At 39.4% G+C, this 20869-nt stretch overlaps 1 protein-coding gene across 21 annotated transcripts in view; it reads right to left on the reverse strand.

Annotated features, from left to right (window-relative positions):
* PTPRD (protein tyrosine phosphatase receptor type D) overlaps positions 1–20869 on the reverse strand; it is a 1875931-nt gene that overhangs the window by 127507 nt on the left and 1727555 nt on the right. For 8 of the 21 annotated variants that reach the window (XM_081152197.1, XM_081152189.1, XM_081152188.1 and 5 more), the window contains 5 exons: positions 19966–20553; positions 19437–19537; positions 18339–18598; positions 7230–7320; positions 1787–1996 (listed from right to left, as the gene is read on the reverse strand). In XM_081152197.1, the coding sequence (XP_081008323.1) occupies positions 1787–1996; positions 7230–7320; positions 18339–18598; positions 19437–19537; positions 19966–20553 (1250 nt within the window). The remainder of the gene's footprint in view (positions 1–1786; positions 1997–7229; positions 7321–18338; positions 18599–19436; positions 19538–19965; positions 20554–20869) is intronic. The other 13 variants (XM_081152198.1, XM_081152204.1, XM_081152202.1 and 10 more) reach the window with 3 other exon arrangements.

Here is a 20869-nt window from a genome sequence, read left to right on the forward strand (position 1 = left end):
TGTATTGGGAGGTGGTGATAGAAAAGAGCAAACCTTCAGTCATTCTGAACCTGTCCTCTGATGTTCTTGATATAAGGCAATGGATTGGGGTACAGCTTCTGTGTTTGGTGAAGGAGGACATGTTCTCTATGTAGATTATCAGTCCACGCTTGGAATGATCAAGTGCTTTACTAATAATCATTCATAAAAATTAGAGGCTTACAAAAAGGATGGTACCACTGCTAACATTATACTACTTGAATGCAAGCCTCTTCTATGAAGTAAATGCTGGCCTGAAAACATATGAAACATAAAGGCCATGCTGTTACTTTTGAGAGCAATATTGAGAAAGATGATGAAGGGTCAATTCAGATAATGTACTTGGAAAAAATTATAATTGCATAATTAATGAAACACTGCAATGACACACAAGGAAATGTGTAGACGCTTCATCAATGGTGATACATTTGAACACTAGTAAAAACATCTGGGAGACACTAAAAACCAGTCTCTGACAGTGGTACAATCGGACTGATGATCTGATGAGATCGCTTTTCTTTGCTGGATTCTCTGATCCACCTCAATGGTCTGCATGTGCTTTCTGAAACATCCTAAAGCTATTTCAAGAAAATCCCTTTCAAATATCTGAAAGTCATTGTAGCAAAGGAAAAAGATGATTTCCAACATTCCCTTCCCTTGATGTTTTGCCTTAAGACCTTCAACCAGAGAGAGGAAGCATATCCGTGCATTAGAATTCCAGGAAGCCTGCCACTTGGTTTTCAAATGACGTCCTATGCACAAAGGTAGAGCGGCAGAAAGGCTGCCTTTGTGTCTTGATGTCCCACGGGGGAGTTCCTTCAGTCATTTGGAGGGAGGCCCCACTGTACACGCTCACACCTGGTGTGGAGAAATCTTTGGTACATCTGGGGCTTCTTATGCACAGAAGTGACTGGCTCAAAGGAGTTACCACACCCATCAGTTTTAGGCCCTAATCTATTAGAAAGATACCACTTAGAAGATATATCTGAAATGTTAATGTGACCTGCCACTTCCAAAACCACCCCTTCCCATTTACAATTTCTCTCCCTCTCTCTCTTTTTAACATTCAAAGCAACTGAAGCATAAAACGACTTAAGAGCAAGATGAATTACATAAAGAAGACAACTCATTATTTAGAGTACCTTCGGAATTCTCTGTTTCGTTGAATTATTTTCTAACTTTCTTGGCTTTTCACTGACCAAGTCACTGGTAAATGGCTACAATTAAAGAGGCTGGCTGTGCTTGCCTTTTCCTAGACAGAGCTTCCCCGTGAATCTGGACAGAGAGCACTGCGGGCTCGCTGGCAGTCACAGGAGAATAAAACACGGTCACCTCCCGCTAATATTTTCAAATACTTGCAACTATCCTACTGAAACCGCAGAGCTTGTTCCTAATCACACAGGCTGATGACTAGTAGGTATTAGGCAAGACTTTTCCTTTTTTTATCAGCCATTTTAAAAGGATGAGGAAGGATCCTGGGAGGACTGACAGCTATCACCTTCCTATCAATACGTGTGTCCCATCAGAAGGTCTCGAGAATCGCGCCCTAATAATCCGGCACGTCATACTCTAGAAGTCCAGCTAAACTCCCTGTCACGGGGGACACCCCCGTTTGTAAGGAAAGCGCAAGCAGGCGGCTGCTGCAGCGCTAACTTAAGGCAGCTCACAAGGAACAATCAGGGCGGGCATATGCACGACGCCCACCACCCAGATTCTGGTGAAAACGTGTAAGAATGCCATGGGAGACAGGCCACCGCAGCCAACTTACGGACTCTGCGTGCTCCATCACCGCTAACACGAAGAACACATATTCTTGACCACTCTGGAGCTGCTTGTTCGTGAAGCCGCCGTAGTGCTTGTCATCTCCCAGGGTGAACTCGGTGGGAAGGACATCAAAGTGAGCGGCTATATATGGCTTTAATTCAACTTCTCTCCCATACCGGAGGCTTCTGCGTTTCCTGGATATCTCTTTAAGCAGCTTAAGAAACAAAGTGGGAAACAGAGAAAGAAATGTAAACAACAAGAACCCAACTTCATGACAGTTTAAAGGGGGAAGGGAGCTCAGGACCGGGAACCACCCAAGGGAAATCTGTCCGCACTTCATGCAGCAGATCAGCATCATAAAATCTCAGTTCTCTCTTGCAAGTGGTAATCTTGCTGTCAAGGTAAGAAACTGGACTGCTCCTGCTCCTGCAAGGCCCAGGCTAAAGACACAGGACATCAGATCCTTCAGTGGGAGCTCCTATCATTGTCCACCCTAATGAAATCCTCTCAGGGGCCACGAGTGCTTTATAACTTGTCTAAAAGTGTCAGCGTGACTCACCAAAGCGTGATTCACAAAGCCTGTCACGCAGGCTTTATTGTTACCTACTAAACAAGTAGAAACTCAGATAAAGCACTCTAAACTTCCACATATTACTAACTTTTTAGAGAGGTTAGTGGCATTTCAGATGTTTTTACTAATGAGATAATTTATACGGGGGAGGGCAAAAGTATGTTTACAGTTGTATAATAATTCATACAAGAATCAACTGTTTGTTGTACTCACAACCGTAAACCTATTTTGCCAACCCCTGTAGGATGTAAAGTCCCTCAAATCTGCAGGAATAAACCCCGATGACCAATTTGTAACTGACAATATTTAGTAAACACTGTCATTCATTTAACCATTTCTGGCTTGACTTGGCTCTCTGATTAAGGTACTTATGAAAATCTTATGCCAAAATTACTGACTAGTTTTGTTTTTTTACAAGTGGAAAGGATAATAGTAAAAACCAAACTAGTGCTATATTCCTCCTAGAATGAGACCTTAGCATAATCAAGGCCAGGCTTCTGTGATAGTAACGGCTGAAGGCTGTCCATAAGACAAACACCGGTTCTTTATGTTAGGAACCTGATGGTACACTACAGTCTCTTCTACACTGAGAATTGTACATGTGCTCAGCTGGTTTGAAATTGTAACCTAAAAAAATGTGAAAAACAGTCTTTTGATTATATAATCTGTGCCATGTTATTTTTGAATAAGTTCTCATTTATAATGTTCTTAAGTTTTCTGTGAAATCTGAATTTACCGATACAATTAGAGTTACATGAAATATAAGCTATTTTATGAAACTGTAGTAGGTTGGCCATAACCTGTTTAGCAAATTTGGACCATCTGATGATCACTTCAGGTAAGCTAATCAATTATGTACCCTTTGGGTTACATTAAATCAAGGCCAGAAACTTAGCACTACCTTTCAATCCTGTGGTCAAATTTAGCTTTACGATGAAAATGACAATAGCTAATATTTATTAAGCACTGACTAGGCACTGTTCTTTGGAGCCTAAACATGTATCAGTTCATTTATTCCTCATAATAACCCTGTAAGTTAGGCTACTATTATCCCCATTTTATAAACAAGGTAACTGAGGCATAACAGAAAGTAGCAATATATAATTGGACTCAATTGGTGAAATAAAATGAAATTACATGTAAGAGATTTTTTAAACCAGACTTTTGTTTACGTATTGCTTGTACAACATCAAGAAAACAAATGCAACAGTGGAAGTAAATTGATAATCTAAATTGTTTTGACTCAGTCTATATTTAGACATATATAAATTGAGTGCAGCTGCTTGCATTAACACAGATGAGTGTGCATGTAGGTTTCCTTTTCCTGGGTTCTTTATACATGCTATTTTTAAAATTCTGAGACCATATACTTAATGCTACACTTGAAAAGTCATTGCGAAGGTTATTGTTGATAGGCAGTAAATGATGGCCCATTACCTGGAGAAGGGCAAACACACTACAGATGAGCTGGACAGCTTTTTGAAGTTGGTTAATCAGAAACATTTAGCATCAGTTGTTTATGTGACTGTATCCCCTCTTCTACTTCACTGATCAAACCCTACCTTGATTTTATTCATATTTCAGATGTAGGCAACTGTCATAATTCATCCGTATCACTGTCATCCCCATGAATACCTTCTGCTAGGGCTTCTTTAGAAGATTTAGAGGAAGTATGTTAGAAAAAAATATTTGAGTTGTTGTTGCTGTTTAGAGCCCGTGCGGCCACTCATTAAGGTCACGCCTGGAAAATCAACTCTGCCCCTGCAGGTTGCTCTCATCTCCGCAGGACGCTTCCTGTGCTATCCTCTAAACGAGGCTAGTATGCCGGGTGACACGGAACTTAGGCAGTGTGTGAAGTTACAACCACAAATGACCACGGTATTTTACAGCAAGCTTTTGAAGTACAAAGCGATGAAAAGCTTATGATATATTACGAGGCCTACCCTGAATTAAATATAACTAACATTTTGGGAGTCATTCTGCCCCAAGTCCATTTTGACTATCAGTGTCTGCTCTGCCTAGTCTGACCTTGACAACAGGAGTTCCAGTCTATAAATTTATTATGGGGAAATTATCCCCAGACAAAGGATAAATGTACTCAAAAAAATAATATTGAGAATGACTCTATTTAGAAAGCCTCTTCCCACTTTTTATGGGCTTAGATGTACGGCATACATGTGGCAATACCCTTAGGCCACCACTCTATTAGATGATATGGTTTGAACAATTTGAATTACAGACTGGACTAAAAAAAAATCACTTGGTGAGTAATACTGCTTTGTCAAACCTGGCAGTACCAAGCTCTAGATAAAATTACGACAATGCTTTTATTATCCATAGTAGGGGAAAACCCCCACAAAAATAAAACAATGAAGAACTGTCTGCAGGGATCAGAAACTGAGTGAGGAAGCATAAAGTGAGGTCATAGCCAACTTTCATTTGTTCCCCTCCACAACAGTCACAAGATGTATTGGAGGTAATTCCAGAAGATATATCAAGGGCTTTGGTTTTTTATCAGAAATAATTTTCATTTTCCAGTCAATGCATATCTTATTTCTTCCACCATTAATTCTACAATGTGGTCTCAATTATATTAGTAAGAAAAGTGGGTAACAAACCGTCCTGACCCAAAATTTCTGAACTAATAAATGTTCTTTATCAAACTATTATACAGATTAATGTACCACAATGTGTGGGATGATTAAAATGACCCTTTGTTACGTGAATCAGCAGCACAGACCCATAGAATTTAATTGCAAGAAAGTTCAATGTCATATAGTGCTATGCTTTAATCCATTAGCATTGCTGTGCATTAAAACCTGGCTGTAAAAGAATCAGCTTCCTATTACTTATCACCAAATGGCTCTACTTAGAAGGAAATATTATTTACAATATACAGATCATGTATCATAGAAATGTACACTCGAAACGTATATGATCCTATTAACCAATGTCGCCCCAATAAATTTAATAAAAAAATAAAAATAAATAAAACAATAAAAGTATTTGATGTCATTCTTTGCCCAGATCTTAATTCCTTGATAACTTTTTAAAAATAGGTAGATAGATTTATATATTTTACAAATTGTCTTTGCATTTTAAATCCAAATCCAATTGAAGCCTGGCTGGGCATGGCTCAGTGGTTGAGCATCGACCACTATGATCCAGGAGATGACAGTGGTTCAACTCCCGGTCAGGGCACATGCCCTGGTTGCCGGCTTGATCCCCAGTGGAGGACATGCAGAAGGCAGCCAATCAATGACTCTCATCATTGATGTTTCTCTTTCTCTCTCTCGTCCTCTCTCTGAAATCAATAAAGACATATTAAAAAAAAAAAAAATCCAACTGAATTTTGTAATTCAGCTGAAAATTGATTAAAATAATAAAGAATATCTCAGGATTAACTGATTCAAAGTGCTTATAGAAGACCAGTGGGTCATTTTGCACATTCAGACCAAGGATAACTATTCCTCTGACATCATAGAAAAATGACTGTGCTCCTTTATTATCAACAGAGAGAAAGAAAATGTGTAACATTTATTACTTGACAACATTATTCAAATGGTGTCTCAATTTATACTCCTCCAATGCTCATCTAATCACTAAACTGTGACACAAAAGCATAATCCTAACCTTGAACTCATCTCTCCTTCTCAACTTGAGTTTAACTCAGATAAATGAAGTGGATGATGGGGAACCACCTTCTAGAGATGACGTATGTCTGCCAAAGAAGCTACCAGCCCGTATCTGTCAGATCACTGTCTCCTTAGTGCAGGCACATATGAAATAAACATCATGTCCCTGTAATGCAGTTAGGGAATTTCTGCTTTTCCTTGCTCCATTTGAACTACTTTGAAGTAGGGAAAATACCTAAAAAATAACAGGTTGGGTGATAATATGGGGCCAATGTTGTAAATAATCACGATGAATTAAAATCTCCCATTTTCCCAAATGGGGGCCTTTTTATTTGCCTTCTGGACTGATGCAAACCAGCATCACACTAAGACAGTAATATCTCTCCTGCACTTCAAAATGTGGACTTGAGCCATTAACCTACTGTGGCCTTCCAGGGAATCTGGGTTAATACTTCTGATCATAGCTTTCTCATCTAACTAGAGGTATGTAATACTTAGGTCTTGTTCTGCATACTATGTATTAACTTAAAACAACAACAAAACAAAACAAATGTTCTTTCTACAAAAAGAGTATAAATTAAAACATACCTACTCTTGGGGTAAGATTTTGAAAATTAAAATCATACTAATTTAGTATTTGCTAGTATTTTTTGCACTATATTTCTTCCTTGGCTCAACAATTTTGTGTTTTCATTTGCCCCTGCTGTTAAATGCAATTTTGATTCTGAAAACCTACAGAATATAAAATAAGGCAAACATATGCTAATCAGCGTAACTCCGTGAGAAACTGGTCAAGGACACATAGTGGGTCAAATGTTGAAGTCTGGTGCAAAATGCAATTTAACATTTGTAACAGCTGCAGCTACCGTTGCATTAATGAAGTGAACTTTGGAATTCATAGCATTGGTGATTAAGTCTTTGCTGAGAATTCACTTCCCCTTTCACACCTCTGCATCATGTTTTACAAAGGGCAAGGGGCAAAATACCAGAGCCAACAAAGATTAGACAGGTTGTAAGCTTTATTGCAGCTTAGTGTGTTTTAATTAAAGCAAAAGGCTCTTTGTCGCGATCCCTAGAGGTCAACACACCCATAGCGCTGCACTATCCGACCAGCCAGCTGACCAGCCAGCCGTGCAGAGCTCAGCGACTGGACTGGGTGCCCAGAGTCTCTGTAGAGGGGCAGAGGGTGTTCGATAGATTAAATAACTAGTGAAAGACACTGCCAACAAAGACACAGTTACCTCATCTAATTCCATTTCGTCTGGACTCTCCCATGGCTTGATAAATTTCCCACGAGATTTCTTCAAAGGCACAATTATTATGTAGTAACCTCTGCAGGAGAATGGGTAGACAGAAATAACGTTAGTTCGGAGAGAAAAGTAAATGGATGTAGCCCTAAATCTTCCACAGACCAGTGATTGAGAGCAAAGGTAAATTACGGAGATGGAGTGACTTGTCCATCAATGACAAATAACCACCTGTTCGCTCAATTTTAAAAACAACATGGGTAGACATTTATGTGCGACTTCAATGAGCTTCTATGGTAATGCCACCACGCTCGACTGCTCTTTATGAGGTACCGTGAACAGCGGGGGAGCGCTTGGTTAGGACCCGGTGCTGGGCACACACAAGGCCGGTATACTGAAAGCAACCAATGCACACTGCTGAAGCAACTATTTTCTCTGATAGCAATTGATGAGATAATTTTTAAAAAGGGACACATACAATAAAAATTACTCTTAGCTCATACAATGCCTATATAATGGAAATGACCATTTTATTTACATGCCCCTAAAATGCTTTTTACTTGGATAAAAAATTAAAAGCAGAAAAATTGTTCACAATATTACAACAATTATATAAAGATATTGAAAAGCTCCCCTTTCTTTCTACCCATCAAATGGTAAACCTTAAGGTAAATGTGGTAGAAATTTGGAGATAGTCACTATCTAAGGGCCTCTGAAATAGATTTCAATGTAATCTATCTATAGGAAGAGACAAAAGTAACCAAGATCTGCATTGAGAATGGTTGACTAAAAGTTAAGTAATGTATAAAGTTATTTGTCCACAAATAGGTATGGGTTATTTATAAAAATTTTTTGGTAACTTCCATATAGTCTATATCCTGCTCTTGTATTCGTGGCTGGGGACTAGTTAATATCAATCTTCGGGAGTAATTATACAAGGACTTTGAACACAAGTGTATAACAATGGCTACCATAGTAATCACTTCCTACTTCCCAGGTATTATATTAAATGCATAATTTCATTTTGCCACCCTCGGATAACAGACAAAAAGACAAATCCAGAGATAGTAAAGGGAGACAAGCCTATGTATATCTTAACCTTAGCAATAGTCTGGCTCTTTTTTCTCCCCTCTGTATCATAAAGTATTTATTAAAGATTCCATAAATTCTGTGGAGATTTATTTTGAAAATACACAAGATTTATTTTTCAAATACACACACACACACAGAGTTTTAGAAGAGAAGGCTGCCACACAGGCAAGCGATGACAGCATGGGCATCACTATTGTATCACAGAGACCAATAGCACACACAGGAAAGCCTCTTTCCACTTATCTCAAAGCAAAACCCGCAATAAACTCAGCAAATCCTCCATGGTAAAGAACTTTGTTTCCATAAACAGAGTTTGGAGCTGTAATGTCCAGTATGGTAACCAGTAGCCTGTTGTGGCTAGTCCAAACTAAGGTTTGCTCTCAATTATAAAAGACACCAGATTTCAAAGACTTAGCATGGAAAATGAATGTAAAGTACCGCAGTAATATTTTTTAATAGTGATCATATGTTAAAATCATATGATAGATATCCTGGGTCACATAAAATGTTATTAAAATTAATTTCACTTCTTTCTTTGTACTTCCACTGTGGTGGCTAGAAAATTAAAAGTTTCACATGTGGCTCTCATATTTGTTGGACAGTATGACTCTGGAGTGTTCTTGTGAAGAATGTGGCATCCGGAAACACATCTGGCCCAGAATTCAGGCTTTGCCACTAACTGGCTATGTGATCTTGGCCTGGTCCTTCAACATCCCTGAATCTCAGTTGTATTTTCTGAGAAATGTGACTTGGGGTGGTGATCACACAAAATACAGAGTATAGATGATGTGTTATAGAATGGTGTACCTGAAACCTGTATAATTTTGTTAACCAGTGTCACCCCAATCAATTCAATAAAAAGGGGGGGGGGAAGAAAGTAAATAATATGAGGCTGTTACCTGGGGAGAAATAAAGCAAATTAACACAAAGTGCTTAGCACAGTGTGTGGCACACAGCACTAAATGGGTGCCACCTGCTACTGGCTGGTACTAAGCATCAAGATGGGAGAGGTGCACCTCAACTACCTCTTTCAGTAGGACACAGTGAAATTCCCTGAGGTGCAGGTTAAAAAACTCAACAAACTTTTTTTTTCTCTAATCAAGAATTCAAGTCAAACCAGACAACTACACCTGAACCCTCTCTCCATGGTGCTCTAAGCAACTATCAACAGACACAGGATCACATCACTTAGCCATTCATTTTTCTTCCTACAAATAACCATGATGGAGGATGAGGAGAATGAAGAGCTGGAGTGTGCGAGAGGCTGGCATCTTTTGTTTTATGATCCAGAGTAAGCTTCTTCCTCTCCCGGTCCTCCCACCACCTGAAGGATTTGCCAAACAAGTCCATCATGTTAAATGAGCATGGAGAAGAATGACGGGGGACGCAACTGAGCGTGCGAAATAACGCTGCAGATGTACTTGATAAACACACTTGTCAGGGAACCTCTTGTGTCTTCCTACCAATTGCACAAAGTCAGGACAGGTTCTCTTTGCTTAAAGTAATGATAATGCACATTGTCAGAGCTCCCATTGTCATCATTCAGAATCTTGTAAATCAAGGTTAAGCTGGTGAATTCTATTAATTTTTCTTTCTGCTTTCATACTTTGAGTTGCCATTCCTGTACATGTAAAAAGAATCCATTCTTTCTTCTGCAGCTCTCACCAACTATTCATATTACTTGCAGCTGGGGTAAGAATTAAACAGCCTTCCCCTTAGTAATTGATTGTGTGGCTGGGTATGATCTCCACTGATCTCTAAAGCATTCATCTAGAACAGTCACAGTGGAGCCTGCTTCAAAGCAAGTCTTTCTTAAAAATTGTATTCTTTTGGTTTTTTAATATGTTTTTATTGATTTCAGAGAGAGGAAGGGAAAAGGAGAGAGCCACACACACACAAGAGAGAAACAACGACTGGCTGCCTCTGGGGATCAAGCCACATCCCAGGAATGTGCCCCATCCTGAAATGAACCGTAACCTCCTAGTACATGGGACAACACTCAACCAACTGAGCCACACCGGCCAGGCTCAAAACAACTCTTGTGGAGTGCAATAGGGTACTGGGAGTTTGGAAATCCATGTAATAGAAGGTCTTGCCTGGGTCTAAACTCATACATGCCAACTATGGCTTTGTAGACATCCATATGGCCGCCTTTCCTAGAACCTACTTTCCCCTGAGGATACGACTTCCCTTGCAGTCTCATGTGGTGGTTGTTTACTCATTCCTCCTCCACCCATGAACCTCAGAGTTAGGGCCTAGGGTTTCTTTCCTAGGAATGGCCCGTGAACCACCAAGGCTCTCAGATCCTTGAACTCTGCCTTTCCAAAGTCAACCTCCACTCTACCATAGCTGAAATCTGTGATTGCCTTTCTCTGCGCCTGAACCCAAGGAGCTGAACACAGCTTGAGAAATAGTACATAGGGCAGAAGATGCCATAAATTCATGATCGGCAAACTCAAGTCTTCAAAACTGCCTGGCAGTCAACAGCACCTTCTTCAGTCCTTCCATTCTACATAACTCTTTCAAACTTTCTCCGCTGGCCTCATACCTTAAACTTCCTTACCTCTCCACTAGAAGATGGCTTTATCACTAACATACAGAGAAAATAAAACACTCAGAGAAGAATTCCCTCCTCTTCTATCTACCAAACTACAAGCCTACCTAGATCTGTCCACAACAGTAATCTCTCCTTTTGGTGAATAGAAGGACTGGCTCAGCTTTTTAAGGCCAAGCACTCTTTCTCGGATTGGTTCCCATCATTTCACTCTGCAAGTTTACCACATACTAGCGATTTCCAACCTTTTTCTTCTCATGGCACACATAAATTACTAAAGTCCTGCAGCACACCAAAAATATCTTTGCCGATATATTTTTTGCCGATCTGACAAAAATAAAGTATAATTTTGATTCATTCACACCAGACAGTTATTGTGTTGGCCATTGTCATTTTTTTTTTATTTGACAACCTATTTAGTGTCCCTGACTAAGTAGCCAGGTATTGAACGTTTTCAATATTATTGGGACACACCAGCTGAAAATCACTGCCGTATACCATATCCCTCCTCTCTCTCATATATATCTCAGCTTCTTCCTCCCCACTGGGTCTTAGACATTTGCTTTCAACCTTATGTAAATATCTGCCATTTGAAAATAAAGCAAACCACGTCCCACTCCAGTCATCACACTCTCCCCTACCCCTTACTGCCCAAATTCTGGGAAGAGCTGTATGTTCCTGCTGTTCTTCATTTCCTCACCTTCCCCTCATTTTCTGGCCAACTAGGCTCCTGCCTCATCAGCCCACCTCACTGCCCTGGCTGGGGTGCTCAGAGACCTCAATCATGTTACATCAGAAGGAGAATTTCTGACACTCTTCTTTCTTGATCTCTTAGAAGAATCTGCCAATGTCGATAAGACCCTCTCACTCTTTTCTCTGTGTCCAACTCTCCTGGTTTTATATTTCTATTCCTCACCATGTTGCCCTTATTTCCTTAGCAGGATTTATTACGTGCTACCCAGCTAGTAAATGAGACAGTTCCTCAAGGCTCTAGCTAAGGACTTCCCTCCACTCCTCCTCTTCCCATGTGGTCTAATTCCAGCTCAGAGCATCCTTTACTACCTACATGCAAATGATTTACAGACGCACATCTTCAGGCCAGAAGACCCCCCTCAACTCTATAGTTTTATCCAATCCCAAATTTTTGTCTCCATTTCTACGTCACTTCAAATTTACTGTGATTAACACAAAAAAGTACCTCAGAAATAAGCACTCTTCCAGGATCAACCATGATCCCTTTTACTGCACATGCCATAACCTGTGTGTTTCCACTGTCAATCTGCTTTCACTCTCTCCCTGTTTCTTGCCCGACCAAGTCCTATGACTTCCAAATACTACCTCTGTGTTCTCACCTCTCTTCATCTCAGCTGTCACCACCCCTGGCTCATTCCATTGTCACCTATCTAGATTGCTCCTTCGTCTCTTAACTTTCTCTCACTATCGAGTTTAGAGCCCTCTGGTCCAGTCTCTGACCAAATCATATGATCTAAAAAAACTTGTTTGAATGAAAAAATAAATTGCTTTTGGAACTAGAGCAGCTTTATATACTGGTCAAATTAAACTTCACACTCTGCTTTGCCTGACTCAAATTTAGGCTCAAAACACCCTTTTCACCATAGATTTTAACTACTAAACTAATAGACAAATAAATGACTTCAGAATAAATACACCTAGAAAGCCCTTGACTACTTATAAAGTAAGCTGTGTTTTCCCAGTATATTAGATTTAATTAGATAAGTTAAATTTAACCTTCAGAATTTTAATTATATTAAGTAAAGTTTTACTAATTTTATTTAATATGTTATCATCAAGGGGCCCGGCTTCATATAATTATAAGGGAAGGCAAGCTCTGGTCTTTGGGGCAGTCCCACTTCAAATTCACCAGGCTTTTTGTATTAGCAGCCCGTATTAACATTCTCAAACTCATTTAACTGGGAGGTCAAAATCTTTCTCAGAGTTTAATAATGAATGTCGTTCCTTTCGTAACTTTTGATTTTTTTTTTTTGGCTATAGTACATCTTTTGGGTACATATTGTTTAAATAAAATTAATTTACCATAGAAAAACCAAAGCAGGCTCAATGCTCTTTCTGGTGTCCATGTTTAAATTATGGTTTTCGATCTTTTTAGCTATGTGCTGTCAGAAAAGTTACTTAATCACTGTAAGCCTCGTTTTCCTCACTTATAAAGTGGCAGGCGACAATGCCGACCTGTGGGAAGCCTCTCCCTTCACTTCCCATCTAAATTCTCATGGAAAACTGCTGAGTTTATCGCTCCATGACACTCAAATGTTTCCATGATCTGTGGACCTGTGTATGCACCTGGTTACTCTTGGTACTATGGCTTGTCCAGGCCAGTCCTGTCCATGCCAGTTTGCCCTAGAGTGCTTAATTGTCGAGCAGTTGTCCTAGAAAAAAAGCCCTTGCTTGGCCAATACATTCTATGGCTGTGGATGAACATGTGGGCTCTGGAGCTAGGCTGAATGCATTCAAATCCTGCCTTTCTGGTTCTGCTATGGCGTTACCAGGCAAGTTCGTTCACCTGGACACTTCCTCGGCTTTATAATGAAAAGCATGCTTCTTGTGAAGATTACATCAGTTAATGTTGCACTGTCCTTTTGACCAGCACCTAGTAAGCCCTTTGTCACTATTAACTATCATTAGTATCAACTACATGATCTTGGCCAGGCTGCTCAGTCTCTCTGGGCCCCACTGAACGCACCTATAAGTGGAGAATAGGATGCTAACCTCATAGGGTTACTGTGAGACTCAAATAAACCAGTCTAGTGTCTTCAGTACAGTGTGAAGCACTATACACAGTTAAGCCTTTACCACTTCAAAGACATGTGATGAAAGAATCATTTCTCATTAAACATTAAATAGGTAATATATTACTTCATTAAACTGCTAATAGTGGTGGCACTAATTTTATGAAGCAACTTTGTAAGCCATGCTTCCAAGAACATCTTCTTTAAAAGAAAATGTAGAGAATCTGAAAGCCAAATTAGTAAGACCAAAGACATTTAAAATTTCATAAAATACTCATTTTTATTTTTCAAAAATATAAAATGCTTATGGTGATATTAATTTATATTAGGTATTTTCTGACAGCTTTTTCTCTTAGTACAATCTGTGTGGTGCATTTTTTCCCTACCACCCAGAGTAAAATCTTGCTCTATAAACTCATACAAGTTCTGTCTGTGACCACAACTTGCTTCTGAAAAACTGCAGGCTTTCTAGATTTTCTGACTGGCACTCTGCCTCCTAGAAGTATTCAAAAAGAAGGCTGAAGCACTACAAAATCCCTGGTACCAGCACCTGCTCCCTCAGCCTTTCGCAGAGGGAGCGCCTCTGCTCCTCCACACAGAGCCAAGTGTGGACCGTCGAGCACAGAAGCAAGGAGCTATGTCTGCATGACATTTCCAAGGGACAGATCCATTTTTAAGTGGTGAGGAGTTGGGGGCAGTGATCAAGACCGCCCAATTATTGTGGCCAGAAATGAGAAAAACATTGTTTCTGTTGATAAACAAAACAGCCCTTCAATCACCAAAATTGCATTTGGCCAGAAAACAAATTGGAAGCATTTTTCTAGACATCGTTACCTAAATAAAAGTTAGCTAACCACCCACAGCTCTGGGATCAGTTGTTTCCTCCCCTCATTTCACCCATAAAATACTGAACAAAAAGCTACATTTCTCTCTAATTTCTGCTCTTGCCAATTACTGCAAGCGGCACAACTTGGCACAGGATTATTCCTGTAATACCTGAGCACGTCTCATGAACTGATCTAGAAGGTTGAGTAACTTTACGCTGTTAGAAGGCCCAAATATAAATTGTGTAGAATTCTTTTTTTCTAACTGGAGGTTTGCTTCTTCATTTTCTATGGTTCTGATACTTTTCCTACTCAAGTACTTTTCTAATTTAGTCTTTTGCTCTTTTACTTTCCCCGGAGCGGATAGAATATATTTTTGAGAATCTTGATTCATTTCTAGAACATATTATTTTCACCTAATTGGCTGCTTTCTTTTTCAGTTTTGTAATGGTCTCTTCTCTTTGTTACCAAACTCATCCCTTTTACTCAATTCCCACTTCAAATATAGGAGAAGAAAGGGCATAAAGAAAACAGAGAAAAACTGAACAAGCTAAAGAAAAACACTCAAAGACTAACTAGATGCTACAAATTCTCAACTCATTCTGAAGTTGGAAACAAAAGCCTACCACCAATGGACTAAAATGCCATTTCCCAATAATGTCGAACACATTCTACACCAAGCCAATTTGGTGAATATCCACTAAAATTTTTTTTTTTCCCCATGTAAATAAAATCTCAAGAACTAATAGCAAATACTACAGAATACACCAGACTCTTTTCCTCTTTCAACTGCTCTTTCCCTGGATAGACAGTGCATGTTTTTCAATGGATTGAATTTAGAGTCCACAACTTTTCCCTATTCTTTCATTGTTTGCAACCATTTTAAACTTTTCTAAATCTTTTTCACCCTTTGATACCCAGGTTAGACATCAGCCCCTTCTGGATACCTCCCCTGACAGCCAAGTTGGGCTAAAACTCGACACTTGTGCTTCCACAGTGCCTGGCAGACGTACCCCATTATATTCACATTACTGATTTTCTGTATCTTTCTCCCACAGTAAGGCAGGGCTTTATCTCAGTCATCTCTCTATTCACAGTCCTAGCACTGGAGACATTGTGTGTATAGAATATATGTTCATTGGAGGCCAACTAAAAAGCCGTAGTGGATGTAAGACAGACAAATAACAGATGCCAGTTTTTATCTTGCTTACGCACTATCACAGACGCTGTCCTCTCAAAACCGTGTCTCCCCACACCCACTGCAGGGACCAGCTAACTTCATGTCATTCATTAAGCCTCAGCTTAGACGTCGCTCTCTCCAGGGCCCCTTTGCCTACTAAAGCAGGATTAGAAGCCTCTCCTGTGGCCTTCCTTATTCATCTAATCTCTGAAACCATAGGACTCCAACAGATTTTTTTTTTAACTTGTCCAAATTCCCCAATTAACTGTGTCACGTAATATCAATTAAAAAGTGCATTATTCCCACTAAACCCTGAAACACTGCCTGGCACTATGGTGGGAGATCAGAAAATATACGTAGATTATTTAAACAAATCAATGAATCAATATAAGCTCACCTTCAAATTAAATTTTGTTGGAATAAAAATTGCACTAATATTTCATTCTCATTTTCAGTTTTATGAATGATAGAAAAAAGAAAAGTGAAAAAAAATGGAGACCTTGTTTCTCAGTAAATCTATTTTAACAATAAGCTTTTGGAAATTTCATCATCTGCTTGAAATCCACCAATTATTTTATCAAATAAAAAATAACAAAGTTTTTTCAGGAAGGATTGTTTTTGGCTGAGTCTAAAGTGGCCAAATTCATCATGCTCTCCTAAATTTCACAAATGAAACTGTATTAAAACCTCTTGTTTATAAGTTTACTTTTTAATAGCTGATTTTTTTCAGTCATATTCTCCAAGTTTTCCAGAGCTCTGAAACTTTCTTACTATACCCATATTCTTTAAAATTCCTTTGCTATGACCCTGGCTCAGTTCCCCTAACTTCCTAACGAGCTCCATGTACTGTGTCTTCTGTTGGCTCCCTTCTTCCTAATAACCAAGACCTTTACTGTTAGCCTTTTGCTTCATACTTTCTCATTGTCTCAGTGATTCTGTCTCCTCTCATAAAACCGTTGCTGCTCTGTTAATGCTTCTCAAATGTCTATCTTTAATCCTAGTAATTTCTTTAAGCCCACATCTCTAATTAGATATTTCATTGATACCTCAATGCAAAATATAGACAAAATTAAACCCATCAATTTCTTCTAGATTTTTTTCTATCCTTTAGGACTGCAGCATCACTCATTCTGATATCAAGCTCAAACTGCAGAGCCATCTACGTATAACATTTTTCTCTGCATGATCTCTTCATTAAGGCAACTCCTACTGCACTACTGCTCTGGTTTGCCTCTGCACAGGCCCGCCATCACCATCTTCAGAATCTTTTTACTTGCCTAGTGTCAGCTATGTGATAACTTCCCAACAATTCTCACTATGCTGCTCCAATTCCCACTAATATACACCTTCAGGAGCCATGTTCCTTAAGAACTATCCTAAAAGTGTCACCTGCTTGCCACTAAACACAAAGTCTCCAAGGGTCTACGAACTATGTATAAATGCATCAATTTGGCCTTTAAATCTTTCATAGCAAGTTTCATCTCAACTTGATTGTATGAAGTAGAAGAAATGAGAAAGGATCTAGTCTTATTTCAAGCAGGCAGCACAGTGACCAAGATGCAGTAGACACTCAATAAACACTTTCTAAAATGGGAAACAGGAAACTTGGTAATTATACAAATGTTATCATGCTACTCTATCTACTACATAAAAACCTTCAATAGATTTTCATTGTCTAAAGAATATAGTCCCAACTTCTGAGCATGGTTTGACTCTTGTATACCTCTCTCACCAGGCTTGCACGAGTGCTGTGGGCTCCGGCCTTACAGAATCAGTTGCTTCCTGTGCTAATAGGCCTTCACATATAATCTCACTCTGATTTTTTGTGTCTGCCTCTTATTTGTCCTTCAAAATTAAATTCAGAAACTTCTCTGACTCACCCCATTCCAGTTTGGCTATTCTTAAGATAGAGTATAACTCTATCATTAACATGTATTACATCTATTTCTCTGTATCAGGGATCACATCTTTTTTATTTTTCAGGGCCTACCACAGTACTCATACTTAATACACTTGAGTGAAAATACTTTTTCCTTCTATTGGCTATAACCAATGAGCTATATTGGCCATCTCTTCTCTTGGCTACAACCAACAAACTACTTAACTGACTGTATTTAATTTTCCACTGCAGGCCCACTGGCTTCTATACTGTGATCCAGGCAATTCAGAAAACCTGCATTTTTAACTTATATATTTTTTCAATGTCATTCTGAATTTTAACTTTTAAAATTTCTATCTTTCAGTACATGTATAAAATATTAGTGTCATATAGTATTTTTGCTTATCTAATTTCCCCAAGTTCTTTTAGCCTTATAGTACTTTGTAAGACTTCCCCACAGTATTTTGCCACATATTAGAGTCATTCTACTATTCACCTTACTCTACATATTATGATATGAACTCCTTTACAGTAACCACCATGTTCTATTTGCCATTCTATCTTTCCTAAGTAACACTGCTCCTGGAACATAAAAATACTCAGTGTTTAATAAATGAGAATCTGTATTACAACGAACACCAGAGCCCAATGAAAACGAAACAGAATACCAAAACGACAAGCCTATGCAGAAGAATCTGTTACCCTACGTACAGAAATCTATTCTCGTATAAGACTGTAATACTGAGGTATAACTATGTTTTGCTTACTGGCATTTCTGTCCTTCAGCCCCAACTCCTCAATCCACTTACTTTATATTCTCATTTGCAGGTACTTCGGGCAGCTGCACAGTGATCATGCCGTCCAGGTTGGTCTTCCCGATGAAGGCCGGCTTGGTGCGGAGGACATCCGGCGCAGTCTTCGCCGTCACCCTGTGCTGGAGCCCGCCGGCGCTGTTCCCACGATTTGTCAGCACGAATGAGTACGACTTCTCAGGCTTCAGGTTGACAATTAACTTTTGTGTAGCTCGACCATCCACTTCTTCTATCATTTTCCCATCATCGTAAAGAATCTAGGGAGATAAAACCAATCGTAGATATTTGGTTATCAGAGAGGCTATGTATATTTTCTGAATTCACGTGCACTTGCTTATAGAAAATGTGTATCAGATCAATTTTAATTTTGGATAATTCCTAAGCCAATAAGTATTCATAAATTCTAGAGGTTGCATCAATTTTTCACTCAGTTCTTACAGTGTAATGACATAAGATTTCTAACTCTAGCAAAAACACACAAAGAAATGCACAATACCTTTTCAACATCTGACTTGTCAGGTGCACATGACAGAAATGGAATATGTGCAGGAGTGCTTTTTAGGTTTCCAATGTATTATACACATCACTTTTCTCTAAAGTTTTCCATCCCTGCTCCTAAATATGTTTTAACGTTCAAAAATGTTTCTCTACTCTTTATTTCATAGACTTGTACTTCTTGCTAGTATCTCTCAGTGGAGTTTTAACTCTCAACTAGGGTTTAAAATATGCAAAGAATTCAGGCCAATAAACATAGTTTTAAAATCTGTTGTATTATACATAGGTAGAAAACATACAAATGTCATTTTCTGGTGTGAAAACAAAAACACAAGCTTAGGTGTAAAAAGTTTAACTTGGAAATACTAGGTCACCTACAAAGTAATGCCAGCACTGGGCTTGAGCTCCTGCCTCCTTGGAGTGGAAAGGTCACACTGCCGAAGTGCCAGACTAAGTCCATTATGTGCAAACCGCAAATGAGACCAGCAAGTGTGTGCCAGAATCAAAGCAGTTCATTCGCTTTGCAGGTAACTTCCCCACGAGAAATGCCCCGCTCCTCCCTTTTACCTGTGATTTCTTACACATTAGAAAACAACTTACCTTGAATGGCATGGCAGAATTATAATTCTCTGGAATCTCCCAAGAGAGTAGCACTGAAGTCTTCATTACTGCTTTGACATGAAAATTTTTTGCAAACACTGCTGGAAAAGGAAAAACAGTGTATTTAAACTACTCCTACGAACCTGGACCTGACCTTTTCCACCGTGGACCATAGGGCTTAAGCTAGATGCTTTCTACTTTGATCAGAGAGAGAAGTGTGATTTGCCTACCTGTTTAGAGCATTCATTTAAATACATCATTCTCACACAGATCTCTCCTTTCTCTCCATTTCTATATTGTGTTTTCCTTACCTGAGGACATTGGGGCGCTGTCAGCCAGACTTGCTTGGCATTCTATAACTGAAATCTAAGGCATCCAAAACATATTAAGTTCCATATACTTTACCTTTTGGCTTTGGCTGAACCTATTAATATGAATGGGTCGATCAGTTATTTATAGCTTCAAAATACTGATTTCCAAAGACCGATATTCCTTTAAAGGAGGAAGGCCAGAAGCAGACAAATCCTACCTTGATCCACAGGCAGTGTCCTGAACTGGACACTGGGACTATATGGCCCGGGCCCTTTGCTCGTGTGAGCACGTACTTTTACATCATATGTGGTATCTGGTTTTAAGCCACTGAGTGTCAGAGTGGTGTCAGCGGGAACAATAAGCTGCTCCATTGGAAGAAGAGGGATGTTGATATCCCTGTACAGAAGGGTATACTTGGTGATAATGCCATTTCTCTCTGCCAGGACAGGTGGCTGCCAAGATAACTGGACGGAGGTGGAAGTAGTGCCTTCTGAGTGGAGGTTCTGAGGGAATCCAGTTGGGACGTCTTCTGGGACAGAAATCTCCTTCACCATCTCCTCCCCAAAGCCCACTTTGTTTCTGGCTGAGAGCCTGAAGATGTATGAAGCTCCTTTGTGGATGTCTGTAGCTGTAAAGTGATCTTCTTTTTCTGAGAACTCAAGAGTAGTGAGAGGCTCCATATCCTTCCGGCCAAATTTTAGACGGTAGCCCTGAAGAGGTCCAAACGTGTCCACAGGGGGGTGCCACTGAATGAGAGCAGTATTCATCTGAGTGTGGCTAATCAGGAGCCGGGGTTTCCCTGGAACTGAAGAGCACAGGACGGAGCGGTAAGACCAACTTGCAGGGATGCTCATATGTCAATCACTGCTGAATGGGAACACTGCTCTAGGGGCATTCCCATTTCTTTATTGTTTTTTAAGGCCAATGATTGGTTTTAAGGCCACCCTTGTGGCAATGTGCTCCTACTCCTACTCTATGAAGGTAAGCTAACTATTAGAATTTGATAATTGAGCACAAAAGAGGAATTATTAGGAGGATAATTTAAGGGACTATTTCAACATCTTTGTATTTCAGACTTTCACATATAAAAGTTCACACCATGGAGAAGTGAACGAGTAAAG

The sequence above is a fragment of the Miniopterus schreibersii genome, assembly GCF_964146895.1.
Source record: "Miniopterus schreibersii genome assembly, chromosome: 11".
In the NCBI taxonomy this organism is placed as follows: Eukaryota; Metazoa; Chordata; class Mammalia; order Chiroptera; family Miniopteridae; genus Miniopterus; species Miniopterus schreibersii.